Raw genomic sequence first — 17,758 nt, 5'->3', positions numbered from 1 at the left:
ATTCTATAGAAAGAAAAAGGGGGGAAAATGCACATCTTTTCTTATTTCTAATAGTAATCATGACCAGTAACTTCAGAGGTACTGTAAAAAATATGAGGTAGTCAGATGTTATCTGGTACAGATATATAACTAGATCAGACAAATTACATCATAGATTTTTGGGAGAACAGTAACATTGATGAACCTTTTGCGAGATAATGATCTTTAGTCCCTGTGGCATTCAAGGATTCTTTTTTCCTTTGGATTTAAATGGGATAAGATTGAGATGGCATACTCCATTTATTCAGCATCCTTTATGGAAAGAAAGATGTCTTTTAAATGCTCAATAAATCAGACTTGTCTGCACGTATTTAAAGTAAATGAGTTGGGTTCATTTTACAAAGACATCTGTCTAGTTCCATTTTAGAAAACCTACATGGTCTCCAGTGGCTTCTTTAGAAAGTTGCAGCTCTTCCAAATCTCCCATGTCACTTTCTGCTGACCCTGTGCAGGTTCCTCTGATGGCACCGAGTGCTATATCCAGTCAACTGAATCTCAACAAATAATTAGAGAAAAGGCCTGTAAGCAATTCTAAAGGTATCCAATGTTTGTAGGCATAAGTGTGGTAGTTCCTCTGGGGCAATGAATCCACAGCTGAATGGTGTTGTGCTGCAGCACTCATCTGCAGATGGAGTGACTGAGTCAAAATGGCCAGGTGTAGAAAGAGGTCATAGCAAACTGAGATACTGTGTTATTTACTGATGGGAGAAGATCATGATTCAGGAAGCTCATTCTCAGTTCACATTGGTCAACTGTTCCTAGCACTTATAAAAATGTTCTAGAGACAGTTTTATGCTGTGATGAGATGTTGGATGGCTAAAACTACTTTCTGATATGCCAGAAACAAGTGTTCAGGGTGGCCCCCACCACACAACTTCCCTCTGAGTCTACACATGTTACATACAGTGCAGGAATACTTTAGAAATGGTTTGCTAAATGTGGCAAATGCAAGTGCTGTAAATTTTAAATGGAAATGCTCAGTAGCAGCTATTGCTGATGGGTTTAGTGGATGTTCTTCAAGGTGGGTAACTGAAGATTCCATAGTCTGATGCAAGAAAGCTAAGACACATACACTTCTATTCTCCTTCCAACCATCACATAGTCTTTATTGAGCAGAATATTAAATTAAATCTGAGCAGCATTTATCTCCTAAAATTCAATTTTTCTGAGCATATGTCAGATAAAATCCATTCCATCTTCTGTCTGATTTTTTACTGCTTGCTAACACAGTACCTACTGCAAACTGCATATGGTAGTAAAAAAAGTGATGAGATACTTGTCTGGATTCAGAGTAAGGCATCCAAAATAAATTTGAGTAAAATGACCTTAATTTAGCAAAGTACTTCAGCTTTAAGCATGGAAATAGCCAATGAATCACATGCTTAAAGTAAGACTCATGTATGATATGTGCTTCTTGCTAAATTAGGCATAAATTACATCTACATATTGAACAGCAGCAAAAGCCCAGTAAAAAGACAAAACAAACCAACCAAAACCACAAAGAAAAGATAAACATGAAAGCTTTGGTTCAGAAGCAATAGTTCCTCAGATATAATGCAGTCCACATAAGGCCTGTTTTGTTTTTACTCAGTCACTTTATTATTTATTGCTCAGTATCAAAAGGAATCAAACTGTCATTGATTAAAGGCCATCGTGATTTGTAGGTAATATTCATATAATTCTCTGAATAGTACGATGCACATTGTAGGAATAAATCAAAGTCATAGAAGACTGAAAAAGGGGGAATCACAGTATGATGCAATCATGTAAACAGTGGCACATATGTATAGATTAAAATAGATTTTCTTTTGTCCACTTGACAGGCCTGATCAAAGATAGGAAATACTTTAATTGTAACAAACACTTGAGTTTTTCCTTTGAGCGGGTGAATATATAAAAAAAATAATCTTATAAAGCAGAGTGGATTAATACGTCTCTACTGCTTTTCCTCTTGATCCTTAAATCTTATCAGAATCCTCTCCCACTGAGTTTATTGGTTACTTAGGAAAATGAGCTGAGCAAATGTTGCTTGAAGTGGAAAAAAAGCCTACTGATATTCCCACAGAAGATATGAAATCAGATATTTTGATCAGCCAGGAATTTGTCAATAATCGGTATGGACCAGTTACATTACAAAGGGCCATGTTTCAGGAGCTCACAGCCCTGCAACTTCTTCTGCAATTAAATCATACATACATAAGAGCTGCAAAACATATCTTTAAGAGGCTGAAGACCAATCTGCTCTGAGAACTTCTGGTCAAGGGTAGAGTTCCCCTGGATTTTATAAGGCTTTGAGCAAGATCAGCTATTCAAATAGGGCAACTCAGCTACTGAGACCTGGATTATTCAACACAGATTCCAACTGCCTCAATATATGGGAAAAGGACCAGTAACTGCTTTTTTTAGAAAGAGCATCAACTTTGCAAAGGCCTATACTAGCCTGGCATGCAGTATCAGGATTTCGGACACCAATTTGTGGTTAATCACAGAAAAGACAGGCATTCAGTTTCAAGCTAGTCAAAGAAGGCATGAATTCAGCAGGGAGCTTTAGGATAGGGCTTAATCTCTACGTCATAATACATGCTAAGCTGTTTAAGTGTATTTGGTGCAATTACATCCAATTAAATACTTGGAAATTAGGTTCCCTGTCTTCAAATACCATAGGGTGCCTGCTCTACAGCAGAACTGGCACTGACTGACTTGTGTAATTTGGTCAAGACCCACAGGTCTCACAGACTGCTCCCCAGTACCAAAAGGTTCCTGCGCCCGAAACGCGTTTGAAAATGGGGGCTTATATGGACAAAACAGGGATGTCTGCACAGTCTCACTAGCATGGAAAAGATTCAAGGGATGATCATGGTGGTTTATGCCAAGGAAAAATTTATGTTGGTGTATCTACTGCTGAATCTGCAAAACTTCTGTTTAGCAAATGGAGAAGGGAGCTCTGGTGTGTGAACACACCACAAAGACACTCAGCGCCTTTCTGTCAGGAGTTCTGCATTTTGATAATTACAGACTTCAGTCCTGTGTGCAGCCTAATGTCCTTTCCTAACATTTTCAGTCTTCCAGTGGGTTAGATAACTGTTTCATTTTTTATAAATAGGATTAATATATAAAATGTTTTAAGTGCAATAAACACAGAAAAATATAAAATGTTTCAAGCTTGTGGCTGTCTCCCAGCACTTTGCCCATTTTCTGTATCACCAGATAAAGGTGAAGGAAACAGAGAGCGATGCTTCCAACCAGGCTTGTGAATCCAAGGACCAGCTATTTTTGTGACCGATGAGAGCAGCCAACACACACCCAACATACGCTGAGAGCTTTTGTTCATATACAGAGAAAACAAAGGACACACACGTTCGCTACTCTTTCCTATGGGAAGATTGCACAGAAAGTTGCCAGCTTCCAGGGCACAGTGCATTTCTCGAACTGACGTTCACACGGTATATCCAAACTGATTTGTTATGAGACTAAACACCAGGACTAAACGCTTAAACTCGGTTGGTATTGGGGACAAAACTGTAGAACCACAGCCACACTTTACTACAAGCATTGGACTGTAGTACGAGGACAGTTTGAACTGTATTTTCCCCCCTCCCCCAAAATACACACTTCAAACAAGAAAGCAGTCCAACAGTTTTCTAAGACACAAGAACAGGACGCAAGTTTAGTCCTTCAGAACGAGCTGTCTGTCTCCATCAGGGCTGTAGCAGCCATCTTGCACCAGAGATCAGCCCAGGCTTTTTTCCCCCCCTTACCTTATTCCTGTTAGTATCCAAGGACCTCTCATTTCCCTGGTGTTTTCTGACTACGTTTTCTTTCAAACATTCAACTTTTCTTATTTTTAGTGTTGCTGTGGCAGTCTAAATGTCTTTTTCTTCTTGTTGCTGCAGTTTTCTCACTATTTCCCTGAACATCTGCAAGACAGCCCATCTGGGTTGACACAGTGTGAGATGAGGCAGACAGGCATTGCCAACAAAGGGCTCCTACTGCAGTGAGTGGGCTGTTGGAATCAGATGTTTTCTAAGACATCTATGGGAACAAAGCCTTTTTTCTTCCCGCTGTATACTTTGATAAAGCCATCGTGTTCCTTTTCAGAAGTCACACAAATCTGAATACAAAAAAGATATGAAAATGTTAAACTCTTTGCCATGATCAAAGAGACAAATTATTCCAGGGTATTTATCAGGTAGGTTAGACATCCCGCTAGTTATTTCTGTAAGTAGAACAATCCCTGTTGGACTTTCACTACTTTGATAAGAATCTCAAACTCATATATTTACAGAGTTACCTTTTCCCCGTCTCCCTGAAGTGCCACATATACATGAGAGACATTAAAATTGTAAAGAACTTTGTGGTGGATAAAAGATTTTGAAACTTGAATTATGACTTCAGCCTACTGTAATGATCATGCTTTAGTTTGTCTGTTTATGAGAGGAATGGGTTTTTCAGATCATGAGCTATCTGACTCCCTCAATACCTGGTGGCAAAAAGTAATTGTGTGTCACTTCCAGCAGCTGATCTGAATGCAGGCATATTCTCTTTTGCATGTTAAAGGCCTCGGCACTTCTCAAATGAGCAGAGGATTATGTTATTTACTCAGCCCTTGCGCCTACAGATGCCTGTTTTGGATACCAAAATGTGTGACCTGAATCCAGCTCTGTGAGCGTGTTTCCATAACACCTACTCCACAGGGAAGCAGTTGTGAAATCTTTATAATGTGGTCTTTATAATGGCACAAATATTACATTGTGGTAAAGGTTTACATTTCCTCATGACCTTTGTGATTTCAGGCATTTCCGCTTTAAGGCCCTTCTTGAAACATCTGGTAATGGCCGAACCATTTGGAAGCCTAGTGGCATAGGCACTTTAGACTGGGCACAGCACCACACCAAATAAAGAATTGTTTTCAAATGTCTGTGCCAAAGAACTATATATTTCCTACTAGTCAAACACGGTTAAAATATAGCTGGAAAACTGACAGTCCTATTGAGACCACTCCACAAACTGATTTCTCATGATGTCAGTGCCAGCCCTCTATCTGGACTAACACTCATCTCTGTCTGATAAGTATTTGCAATGTTTATTTACAATAATTCAGAGGATATGAAATGAACAAAAATAGCTCCAAAGTGTTCCTGGATAAATCCATTTCAGCATGACTATTATGGGTGACACCTAAATACCACATCTGAATTCTGGGCCAGCTTGTCCTGTTGTTGCATACATAAAATTTATTAGCAACACTAGTGTTGCCAGAGGGAAATGAAATGTCATAAGAAGGAGGTGAAGCTGCTTCATATTTGTCGCCTCCAGTATTTGGAAATAGGGAGGTTGATCTCTTTACCTGCAAACAAAGTTTTGGAAAGTAAATGGACTCATTAATTTTCTTACTTAACCTGCCTACTCAACACTAACTGAACTGCATCCCTGGGGCAGAATGACTGAGCACACCAACAGGGCTGACATGCAATTAGAAAGAATAATGTATTGTTGTTTGGACTAAACCACATGGAAAGCGTGGGAGCGGTCTAGAATTGATGCTGTCTAGTTTAGGTTCTGTTGCAAAACAGCCCAACTCAGTTATGTCATGAATCCCCAGCACAGCATCTGCTTCCTCTGCAGTCACATCACCATTCTAAACAGAGAGGTGCAAAGCACATGGACATGGAACGGTGTTTCTAGCTACTGCTCCATGTTGGTCTCTGTCTCTGAGAAAGACACAATGAGAAAAGAAAGCCTGCAAAGAAGCACAAGACTAAGAATGGCCAAGTATGGAAGACTATCCAAGAGTGGGAAAGAGCACTAGTTGAAAAGTTCCCCTTCTCAGTTGATTCCTACTGCCGTGTGCCTTTGCACCTTCTCCTGCACCTAGACCTGGCTGGTTAATAGGAATGATTCACTCCACCACTGTGTTTTTCTCTTAACTGAAGATGTCTGCAAGATATCTAGCTTTTTGATAGGATCCAAAGAATAATCACATCTCCAGCAGGTCTACATTGCTCACTGACCCTGATGCATTTTTTTGCTTAACCTCTCTGGTGCTGTGCAGAACATATTGGAAGAACGGAGTGCTTTTCCCTGTTGTCTCGTATTGTCAGCAGAATGATTTGTGGACAGAAGAAAAATACCGAGTTTTCTGAAAACTGTTTTTCTTTGTTTTTGTAGTGAAAATTTCTTCTTTTTTCAGTGGTGTGGAGTATTATTATTATTATTTTTTTTTTCTGTTGATGGTTTGAGTGCTCCTTGGATATCAATGAGAGTGCTTTGCTACAGCAATACATTTAGATTTTCACTGGGCATGAGGAGTACAATGCCTTTATGTAAGAACTCTCACTCTACATACCAATACATAGGTCTGAATTCTCCCAAATTCCAGCTGAAATTCTCTCATACTAAGACACGAAGCCTTTCATGTGCCAGATCCCAGATGGCAGAGTTTTTTCCCCACTACTTTCCAAGGAAGGGGAGGGTTCAGGGGCAGAGTAAGCTTGGCCACAATATGCCACACTTTCATAATCCCATGTGACTCAGGAGGTCTCCTGGGTCTGTGACAGCTGCTGGAACTTTGCAAAGCCCTGGAGCTGCTCCAAATTCTGCAGTTTTCAGAGCAGACTGAATAAAACACCATCTATGGCCACTTTTGCTCTCATCCCTTTATGAGTGCTGCCAGGGATATCACCCACAAGTTGTAGCCTGGGGATTTGGCTCTTGAATTTCTTACATGGGTGTAAATCCAGAGTAATCCCAGATGAGGTATGGTAGCATCCAGAGTTTTGGATCCCACCCAATGAATCAGCTGTTGAGGATCAGCCCTGATGAGAGATGGCAAAGATGATGGTTGTGAAGGCATGAGGTGCCACACGTACTGACAGGTATAAAGTTGGAAACTGCTTAAAATGGCAGCTACTCAGGCTGGCATGTTTTATGGGGCAGGCCACTGGCCTGACTAGAAAAGTGAGCCAGAGCAGCCACTCTCCAGTGAATTTGGTAGGAACACAAAGGGGGAGAGTTGGGTTTTTATCCCTGCACTCTGGCTCAAGAGATTAGTAGTGGAGTAAGCCAGAGGATAAGAAACCACAATTCAGGCTATTTCTCACTCAACAAGTTATCTTCAGAACTATCTGAAAGTGGGATCTAATATTATAAAGTTACTTCCCCATTCTTTAGTCTAATTTTCTTTAAAAAATACTCAAAACACTAAAAACAAAACAAACAGATGTTCAGATTGTGGCTGTTGTCTGAACTTGTCAACATCTTCCCTGAGAATTTTTTATCTGTCAGTCAGCCCTGAAGCAGGTGGGGGAGATGAGCAATTAGGAAATTGTCCTTCAAGCTGTATGGTCATTAATACTTTCCTGTTCTTCTAAGTCCTGTGCTTTGAATTTGGGCTGAAGTGGCCAGTTCTCTTTTTCTGGGAGTAATTTTGAACTTGCTGTAACTTTTTGCAGCTGTCTTCTTTCCTCCACATAATTAACCTATCTGTCAGCCACAGACTGGTTCTGATGAAGCAGGACCTTGGTTATGAGGGCAGTACAGTTTCAAGAGCTGTCCTGGAGCCCGCAGACAGTGCCAGGTCAAGAGGTCTGCAAGATCAAGTCTTCTGTTTGCAAGAATGACAGCACAGGGACACTGTGAGCTTCTACATCTGCTGCTGCCAGTGCACTGAAGTCCTTGCCTATGTGACCCTTGTGGATGGAAATGTTAAGCAGTTCAGTTTCCATACCCATTCATTTATAGTGAAAACGATGATGAACGGTTTTATGTCAGTTGTTTCACTGGCTTTTGGACCAAGAACACCGGTTTGTTTTACCTATGTCACTTAGGATTTTAAAGAAGACCTGGACTGAAGTGCATGCATAATGATCTGTGCCCTTGTTTTGGACTCTTGCAAATCTTGTGTGCCACTTAGCATCCCTGAATGAATGGGGACACCGATCCCTTCTCAGTAAGACTGATGTCAATAGAAATCAGACATAGCTGGAGAAAGACCCTGTTCCTTTTCAGCCTGGCTGTGAAGTGCAGCACTTTGAGCTGGGGAGCACATGCAGAACTGCAACATCGCTTTCAGTGCTGAGTTTGCCTTTTAAGTGATTTAATTTGAATGCATAAGTCACTGTGATGAAACTGGTTTTCAAAGGCAGCTGAGTCATGCTCTTAGAATCTCAGCTTCTTTTACAGTATCCCAAAAATATGGGGACATAAAGTAACTCCTAGAAGATGAGGTGAAAGGCCAGGTAGCAACAAAGCATCCAGGCTAATCAGAAAACCTGAGAGACGTGGATTTCTGAGTCTGTAGACCTATTCTCCAATCCTGCCTTATTAAGCCTAGTCTTGTGGATATGTGACATTTATAAAACACCCATCATGAAATGGATCTGTTGCACTGACTTTTATGTAAACTCACAGTGCATATCTGGATGAGGCAAAGAGTTCCTGATTCCCAGTTTGTTACAAATGCCACAGTTTGGGGTAATTTCTGTTGCCCATGATCACTTGTGCAATTTAAAATCAATTGTGTTTAATTACAAAAAGCCCATCTCTAAAGTAATTTGCATTAGTGGGACTGTAGATGTCAGATGCAGCCAGGAAAGGGTGTGAGTAGCTATTTTTTTCAAAGTAAAAGCAGACATTCAAACAGCAGATTATTCTGACTTCTTTAAAACTCATGAACAAATACCTTAAAGACATTTTAAGAGATGCTTTTCTAACTATTGATGATGTATTCGATATTGTGATTTTTTTCTTTTGTGAACAGAGGTCAAATCAGAGCCTGCTGTCATGCAAAGAAGTATTTGTATAATGTATGGTAATGAATTTGGGTAGGTAATGAATCTAGGGCAGAAGTTACAGGCTGGAGAAAATGTTATCTATACAAGTGATGGTAAAATCAATCAGAGTTGGAAATTATGCAGTTCATCTTGTTTTTGAGACAGCTTAAAAGTGTGGAAGGCCACAGAAATTGGTGGGGTTTGGTTTCCTTATTGATAATCTTGCTTTACTTATGTGAAGGACTATGCCTGCTTACCTCCTACAGATCCCTGATTGAGCCCTGTGGTGCCCAGTCATCTTCTGAATTGGTTTTAAGTCTCAAAAATCTGTCAGTGAACCCTAAACTCCAAGATGTTGGTGTCTCTGAAGCAGTACACTTTTTCTTCTCCAGGCTGGGTTTCATATTGCATAGTGAAATTTTCAAGGGATCCTTTGTGAAGACTAGCTCATGCACATTGCTCAAGATGGGTTAACAAATTGTGTGGTTATTCTTCAGCCCTCTCCTTGAATATTGGCTTTGCCAAAAAGGTTTACATGAAGCTGAAACTCCAAATGTTATTTCCGAGGCATGAAACTGCCAAACGATTCCAGAAAAAGTCTCACTCACTGTGCTTCAAACTTTGAAAATATCTCTGCTTGCCTGAAACGGCTTTTCTTCGGGTAGTCATGTGGCTTTGTTGGTTAATGTATTGCCTCTTGCCTTATGAGAGTAGCCACTCTACCCAGAAAAATTCATATAGGGCATAATGGGGACAGAGACCTGAAGGATAAACCATGGAAGGTATCAAGCAAAATAAAGAAAATTCATATTATTGTCACTGGATTAGTTTTTCTGTTAGTATATCATCCTTGTCTTCGTTGTCAGAATGGTTCTGTACTCTTGTTAGACCACACGGAAAGTGACTCAGTGAAGTGACTTTGCCATACTACCGTTACAGGAATTTATTAGACCAGTTAATGAGTTTTTCTAGCTAAAGAGAGATTTGACAGGAATTAGTAGTGACGAATAATCTCCCCTTCTTGCTGATCTGGAAGAAGTCAGTGTTTTGCACATAGTAGATACATTGCACTCACAGCACTCTGAACACTGTGCCCAGAGACAGGTAAAACGGCTGATGACATCCCACAGAAATTCCCAATAGAACAAAAGACAAACAAAAAATTCTGCCAAAGTTTTCCCACAACTCCCATTCAGATGACTTTTTCGTTTCATGCCTTCCCCTATTGCACCTCTCTTTCTGCTTCACATGGAAAACAATGGAGAACAAAAGGATGGAAAATAAGAGAAATGGCTGAAGAAAGAAGAAAGGAAATTTGACTTTGGAAATATAAAATAAATTTTTAAAGTCAAAAATTCCCAATAATAATTAAAATGTTTTTCACAGCAAGAGTTTTTCCACAGTGAAGGCAGAGTTGTTCTCTTACAAGAAAAATACGAAAAATTATGCCCTATATGGAGAGACAGCAGGAAGCAGATGAATGCCCATGGCCTCACTGTGGCCATCCCATCTGGAAATTACCCAAAATGGCCTTCGAGCTACTTAAATGTTCCCCTTTTGCATAATTTGTGTGAGAGTGGGGCAGGGTCTGTTTGCTGTGCTACTTTCCTCTCATGTCTCTGCATTCATGTGTTTGTGCAGTCTGGTCTCTGCCCCCTGTTTCACAACAAATATTTATTTCTTTCTTCCACTGTAGCCTCTCCCACATCAAATGAGCACCCGACAGCATTCATATTCAGCCTCAGCATTTCTGTGGGCTTGAGATAGAGATGAAAATTTTTCTAAAAAAAAGGAGATATTAGAGAGACAGGATAGATTCATCCCTTTCTTTACCTCCTGTCTTCCCAGAGACGATGACGCACCCCTGACTACGAGCTCCCTTTGTGAGGTTATTATGAAGTAGGGACAATAGGAAGGTCCTTATGTTTAGATGAAGCTACCAGACCTGCCCACTTGGAAACTGTGGTTTTGTGAGAAAATGGGCTCTCACTGCTTGCAGCAGTAGCCATGCTGACAGAAATGATCTGGTATGCCCACTAATGAGAAGTGGTGCAGATCTTGACCATTCCCTCATGCTGGCATGCCATATTCCAACACTACCATTTCCTACCTTTGCCCTTGTGTATTGCTTATTTTAGAACACAAAGCCTCCAAAGGCTCTTGTTCTACTTTGGTAATATTTCTTTTGTCTGTGTGCACAGACAGAAAAAAAATTAAAAGAGATGTTGGGTAAAAAGAATGTAAGAACTTTCTTTCTAGCAGCTGCAGGGCTGCCCAACGTACTGTGCATACAGGGACAGCTAAAATATATTTTGGTCACTGTTTTTGTGTGCCTTCCTTAAAAACTGTGTGTGTGCACCCAAGGATTGTTAGCACTTGTATGTTTTGCTATGCCACAAATCAGCAGCAGCAAAGCTGTAAGTTAATCTTATCCTCCAATGGAGTGAAGTGTTAAAGAAGTTCTGCATGGAAAAATCCATGGCCCTGAAGTCCACACTGGTTCTGGCTTCTTCTCTACTTTATTAAAATCAGTGGCTGTCCAGGCACTGTAAGGCAAACCATTTCTGGTGATATGACACAGTTGTCACAGGAAAGGAAAGACCTAATGATGTGGAAGAACATTAGGCCTCACAAGATGCCGTGAAAAAAATCTTGTTACTGCATCCAGGTGTCAGAGAACTCAAGCTGTGCATCACCCTTCGTATGTCATCCTCCTATTTACATTAGCTTATGCCACAAATCTGTCCCTTAATGCATGTTTTGAGTCTTGGCTTGTGCCTAGTGAACCCACCTAAAGGACACAAAGTAGAAGGAGCTGCTCTAAATACACCAGGGTGAATGGACCCTGCAAGTACTCATTGTATGTGGTATCCTTTAGCTCACAGGAGCACTTATAGTTTAGGATGTAATATGGCCTGTAGAGAGGGTATGGAAGTGGTGGCACAAAAAATTAAGGATTAAATATACCTTGCAACTGGCGAAGAAGAGTTACAGTTAGGATTTACAGCTTTGTGTGATGCTGTCTTAACTCTGTTCCTGTTGAAGCAAAGACAACGGGCTGTGTTTAGATCTTTAGGTAAGTTAAGGTCTGAGGAGGGAGCCAGTGTCTTTTATTAGATTAGCTCTAATAGTGAGGAGAAAACCAGATCATTTTTCAGGCACACAAGGTCTACTGCTAAGACTCTGTGTTAATCGCTTTTGAAGTCAGGAAGAGAGTGTGAAATATGTAAAGTATCACTATGAATGTCCGTGACACTGGAAATTCAGGCTGTGTTAGGAATTGAGTATGTGCTTGCACAAGGCGACCACTGCTCTTAACTGGCTACTAGACACTGTTACCATACAAATAATAAATCTTGCAAAATTGCAGTGAAAAAATCTGCCTGTCCTCATCTTGCACAATTTTCCCTCCAGTTATTGGTAAGACTGCTGGATGCTCTAGTCCAGTGAGGGTCCAGCACAGAGGATCTTACCTGATTCTCTTTCAGAGTTATCTGTCCCTGTTCCTTGCAGCCAATGAATGTCCTGATACACCTGTAAATCTTCTCATTTTGTTGCACTCTCTGAACAAAGTTAGCAGGAAAAAATCCAATTCTGTCATCAATTCTCCCCTGTGAAGGAAACATATTGATAGTAAAAGATTGTTAACTGTAGCAGCTTTAATACAAATTCAGTATTGAAAACAAGATATTTTTCCATGTGGAAAGAAAACAGATAGAAAATGACTAGCACATACCTTCCACCAATCTTCATTAGAGTCTTCCAGAAGAGTGATCATATCCCCTGGCCTGTAATTAGAAGAGGAATAGTATGTAAGTTGACTCTTAATTGTCATGTTGAATCAGCTTCCAAAATTCCCTTCTAATAGGAAGGCAGTCCTTCCATGGTTATTTTGTCTGAGCATTCACGGCAGGTAGGCTCAATAAGGTGGCAAGGTGTACTTCAGTCACACATGGTAATGTAGAAAGAGAGCCTCTGTGTCTTGGGGCTGGATCTTTATTTTGAGACAACATCTGTGAACTGGAAGTTTTGCTGCTTGTTTATTAAAAGGCTGTTTAAAATACAGTCCCTACTTGTTAAAGGCATTATGGCTTGGCTTTAAGACATTTCACACTGTTGGGACACACTACTTCATCATCTGTGTTTTCAAGCTGTGATTGCAGAAGGAAGGCAGCAGGAAAATATTTTACTGACAAAGGCAATTAGTCAGCAGGGATATAATTCTGCCCAAGAATGTATTTTTGATTTGAATGGGACATATTTACCTTTATAATGTGTGGTGCTGGGTTGTAATTGCTAAGTATCAGCATCCAGCTGACTAGTTCCAAAGCAGACCTAGGAGGATAATTAGACTGGAAACACTAATAGCAAAATTTGCTAAGCTGATTTTGTGCAGGTAGTTGAACAGTTATTTGACCTTTTTCCCCCACTGCTGGCACTTCATCAACTTTCCTATGTAATTATTATAGTGGTATGTTGTAGAAAGTAAGTGGGAGACCATTTCCAAAGGGATTAACTCCAGAAAGGTCTGTCTATTTGATAACAGACATTTCTTGGATCTTAATAAAATTAATTGTTGACCCCTATTTATTCAGCTTTCCCTGTTAGGCTCACTGTAGTGTTAAGGTATCAGCAGAAGAGCCTGAAAACACATCTGAAGCATATGATGGATAACAGGTCTAATTTAACATGCTCTTTAAGAACATGCATAGAAAACGTGGCTCTTTCTAGGACATCATTGGAGCCCTTAGACTGAAAGGAAAACCACTTTCAACAAGAAGGATTAAGAGAGCCTTGTCCACCCAGTACTCTTCAGCCTGGTTGTTAGAAAAATAACCCAGAAAATATAAATTCATTTGGCTGTCAGAGAAAGATGGCAACTGAACCTAAAGTCTCTCCCTCTCACTTGTCTGAGCACTGAGAACTGTAGATTGAAGACCTGCTGATTTTGCTGATTTTTTTTTTTCTAGGAGAGAGCTGATATTGATGTCTTTATCAAAATAGAAATCCAAGCTGGACCTGTTATTCTTGCTGCCTAGATTTAGGCTACTAATCCACTTGGTTCTTTCTATTGGTTGAAATCAGTCAGGTCTCATCTTTTTCTTCTGTAAATCACAACCCTGGATAAATTGTCTGCTCTGCCTCAGTGATCTAGATTTGAGGAGGTGGCAAGATAGGTGCTTGTGTAGGTCCTTTCCAACTGTTCTGTTCTGTTCTGTTCTATTCTATTCATTGCAGTGTCTGAAACATGGGGTTGCTTGTCTTCAGGATTCTCTATTGTAATAATAGGCCATCTCTTAGAATAAGTGTATTACTGCAATGCCCTACTTTACTTATGCCAGAGCATTGGAAAATCTGACTGGCTCCTCCTGCTGTTAGGGAAGAAATCCAGGTTGTGGTAAATTCGAATTTCAGCTGAAAGCAGGGCTACACACCTCCGCTGCAGTAATCTGACACTCACGGTATCCTCTCAGAGATGAGCCGGGAACTGCAGAAATCTGCCCTAACTCTTCCTCTCAACTCAGGTCCTTCCCCTGCTATTTGCCTTTGTTATGATGGAGCTGATCAATGCCTGGCTGGTTACCAGCTCAGGTTCCCAGGACAGTACTTGTCAGTCTTGACAATACTGCTCTGCAGAACCCACCTCCAGCACCTCAGCTATGTTAGATGGGAACTCCTGCAACTGAGCTGAATCCTGCCTCGCTCTGCAGTAACAAAACAGCATTACCAGCTATTGGGCATCCCTTATGGAACAGTGTTAACACGTACATTACTGAATTTCTGACCATGGGACGACAAACAGTGGTGCTGTGGCTGAGTAATGCCAGTTTATAACCTAGCTGGTATCCCCGGAAAGAGCCTGGTGTCCCCTGAAACAGCACATTTCAGACCACAGGCTGCTTTTTCCCCTAAAATGAGGGACAGGAGAATTTTGAAGGATGATGTATTCTCTGGATTTCTGTATCTGGATGAGGATGGTAGTCCAGTTCAGGCTTGTCTGAGAGGTGTTCTATTTAATAGAAGAAATGTGCAAGATGGAATACACTCCTAAAGAGCAGGATGCAAAATGAATCCCTCAAGCAGAATAGCTGGCAAGTTGCACTAAAGGTTACCATATACTGTGGTTATTTCCTGAGGAGCTGACATTCCTAAAATAATGATCAGGAAATGCCAGCAAAGCAGAATGATAGGAGAACTTGTAATTTCTTACATCGCGCCCTTTAGTTCCAGAGCAGTGAGAAGGCACAGCTGGGAACAGGAAAAGGACTTTCAGTGTTGCAGATGCTGAGGAGAGGAGCATTTCTCTGGCAATTCCCTAAATTTTGTGGCACACACATGATTATTTTGATAGAGAGGATGCCTTGAAGATAGCTGACATGTTTCACAGTAAGAATGCTAGAAAGACCATTCAAAATGTGAGTAGCATGAGCAAAATAATTTCAGTGAAAGAAAAGCTGTCATTTTCCTTCAGTGGGCTTGGATTAAACCTTGTAATGAATGCAAGCAACTGATGCAGAATGGAGGAAGTAAGTGCTAAAAATAGCAATTAACAAGTTTATTTTGCAAAACTCTCATGTGAAAACACTGCCATCCAGCAGCTGGACATCATTCTTTTTTTTCAGACATAATTGAATAAGAGGGAGGATCAAACAGGACTGGTAAATCTTTTAGCAATAGCATGAGACCTGGTGGAGAATTCCTAGCTGAAAACTTCTGATTGAAAAACAAAGCAACTGAAAGCCAGAACATTTTATAGCTGAAAGCCATCTTGCTCCTAAAGTGATATAAGTGTTTTTGAAACTTTCAATCTATTGTATCCTTGCCAAAAGAATTGGTCATCATTTTTTTTTAACTGTGAGAATATCTTTTTATCTGTAAGTGGTTACCTCTATAAAAATGTGTATTGAAAGTGTCAGAAGAAACCCTCCCTTCCCCAAAGTCATATATAACCATATGACCATCAGTGCAAATGGGTCAAATCAACTAACAAATATTTTGGGGTTTACCTCATCTCCAAGTCTTCATTTTCTTGTGGTACAAATTTGTACAAGGCAACATAGGTGTTCATTTGTAACGTGCTTTTATAAAATGGTCCCTTTAAGAAAAAAGAGAAAGAGAAAATTTAAGTATTTGCTCTGTAAAGGAATTTGGTTCTGAACCTGATCTTACAATAAATTAGCCAGAATCATCTCACTGTTTCACAGCTTGGAGGACCATGGCCCAGGTACATTGCAGGCCATTAAGGCAGTAACTATCTTAATTTAGAAATAAGATTATTTGAACTCCAAGATCAAATTCCAGGCTTCCAAGGAACACAAGCAGAAATTTGCATAGGCTGGTCTTTGGGATGAGGTATTAAAAATGAGTCTGCCTTTTCTCTCTCTGTGGTATGTATGGCTCTTATGAGCCCAGCAGTGTATTACTGGCATTATATAAGGTGTCTAGTCTACAGTCCTCATTATGGATGGAGTTAGAATTGTGCAGTGCACAGGTCCAAATTCAGAGCAGGAGAATCACTTTCTTAAAGTGATTTTAATGTGTGAAAGCTTTTTTGTGCTGGGTTTTCAACGGAGAAGACTGGCTACTGTTTCTCCTCGCTTTTTCCACTATTAATCTGGGGGAAAAAAAGAAAAAGCAGCTAAAACAAATACTAAATAATTTTCCAAATGAAGTCTGTGATTTTTGCATTACAGCAGTTCTATTGTAATTACTTGACCTGCACACTGGATCTTTTGTATTCCCAAATCAATTTGCAATAAGCAGAAAAACATAAAAGTGACCACAAAGGATAAACCAAAAGCCATCTAGTACTGTATATTGTGCTCAGCTGTGGCCAGTGTCCCAGAAATGGTATAAGAACACAACAGTCAGGTATCAGTGGTCCAACAGACCTACTCAAGGTCCTCAGCCAGCCATAAAAACAAGAATTTTACATGACTTCCCATTACCATTGCATCTTCACAAAATGTATGCTCATACCGGGGAATGTATGCTTTTTGGTTCTTCTCCAAAGTGCTCTGTTCCATTTTCGGAGTATGTAAACACTGAAATAAACAAAACACATGACATTTTAGGAGTAGTTAAAGACTCTTCACCTTAACAGGATCCCCTTGATTTTGTTGATCTCTTCCCTTTCTCCCTTATTTTCTTTGATTCCTTGTGGTCTCCTCTGAACCCTTCCACACCCAAAAAAACCACGTATGCCTTTGGCACGTGACACAATCTCTGTCCTCAAGAATTTAAAAGTGTAACAAATAAACCCTTTTGATCAGATGAATATACACAAGTACAGCACTACAAACAGAACTTAGGTACTAGAAGTGCATTACCATTTAAAGTCCAGCTATTTAAAATGTGTTGTTCTCACACTGAGTACTGTATTTTCATGTTTAGGATAAGCAGTATTTCCATGTTAAAGCACCTGAAAAAGCTGATGATCATATATGAGCAATACTGGGGAAGTTTGTATGCAAAACCCCTTCCTTCCCCTCTTTAACCTCTATCTCTAAGTGTTTGATAGCGTTCTTTGGTCCCTCTCTCCGATAGTCCATGCCTGGGGTGCGCTGGATACACTGCTTCTCTCTCTGAATTTACAGGAGGTACCTGAATTGCTTTTAAATCAGGATGGGTTAACTCAGACACAGGCCTGTAGACGCTGAAATTTGTTTTTAAGTTACTAAATCAGAAACTCATGGAATGAGACAACAGTCACAGCACCTAACACACCTGATAGATAACCAGTTACCCGCTATTGTAATTGATTCATGAGCTGACTGATACCTGTCCTCAGTTATCTCCCAAGAAAAAACACAGTGGCTTTATCATTTTGACTGAATTCCCCCTTCACATTTTAAGAATTGCCCAGTGTTATTTGCTTCTGGGTAAAGTCTGAATATGATTTTAATAGCTGGAGTCTTTGAGCAGCTAGAACCATCAGTGTCTTCTCC

General features: G+C 40.2%; 1 protein-coding gene across 1 annotated transcript in view; it reads right to left on the bottom strand.

The window, feature by feature from the left end:
• Nucleotides 1–1,118: 1,118 nt before the first annotated feature.
• Nucleotides 1,119–17,758, bottom strand: part of STAC (SH3 and cysteine rich domain) — a 72,738-nt gene continuing 56,098 nt past the window's right edge. The window contains exons 7-11 of the mRNA XM_032104737.1: nt 16,791–16,855; nt 15,818–15,906; nt 12,547–12,598; nt 12,284–12,421; nt 1,119–4,150 (exon numbers count right to left, since the gene is read on the bottom strand). Coding sequence (XP_031960628.1) covers nt 4,052–4,150; nt 12,284–12,421; nt 12,547–12,598; nt 15,818–15,906; nt 16,791–16,855 — 443 coding nt within the window. The 3' untranslated portion in view covers nt 1,119–4,051. The remainder of the gene's footprint in view (nt 4,151–12,283; nt 12,422–12,546; nt 12,599–15,817; nt 15,907–16,790; nt 16,856–17,758) is intronic.

Source organism: Corvus moneduloides, chromosome 1 (genome assembly GCF_009650955.1).
Source record: "Corvus moneduloides isolate bCorMon1 chromosome 1, bCorMon1.pri, whole genome shotgun sequence".
NCBI lineage: Eukaryota > Metazoa > Chordata > Aves > Passeriformes > Corvidae > Corvus > Corvus moneduloides.
The sequence above is the reverse complement of the archived record's forward strand: the minus strand, read 5'-3'. Positions and strand labels throughout refer to the sequence as shown.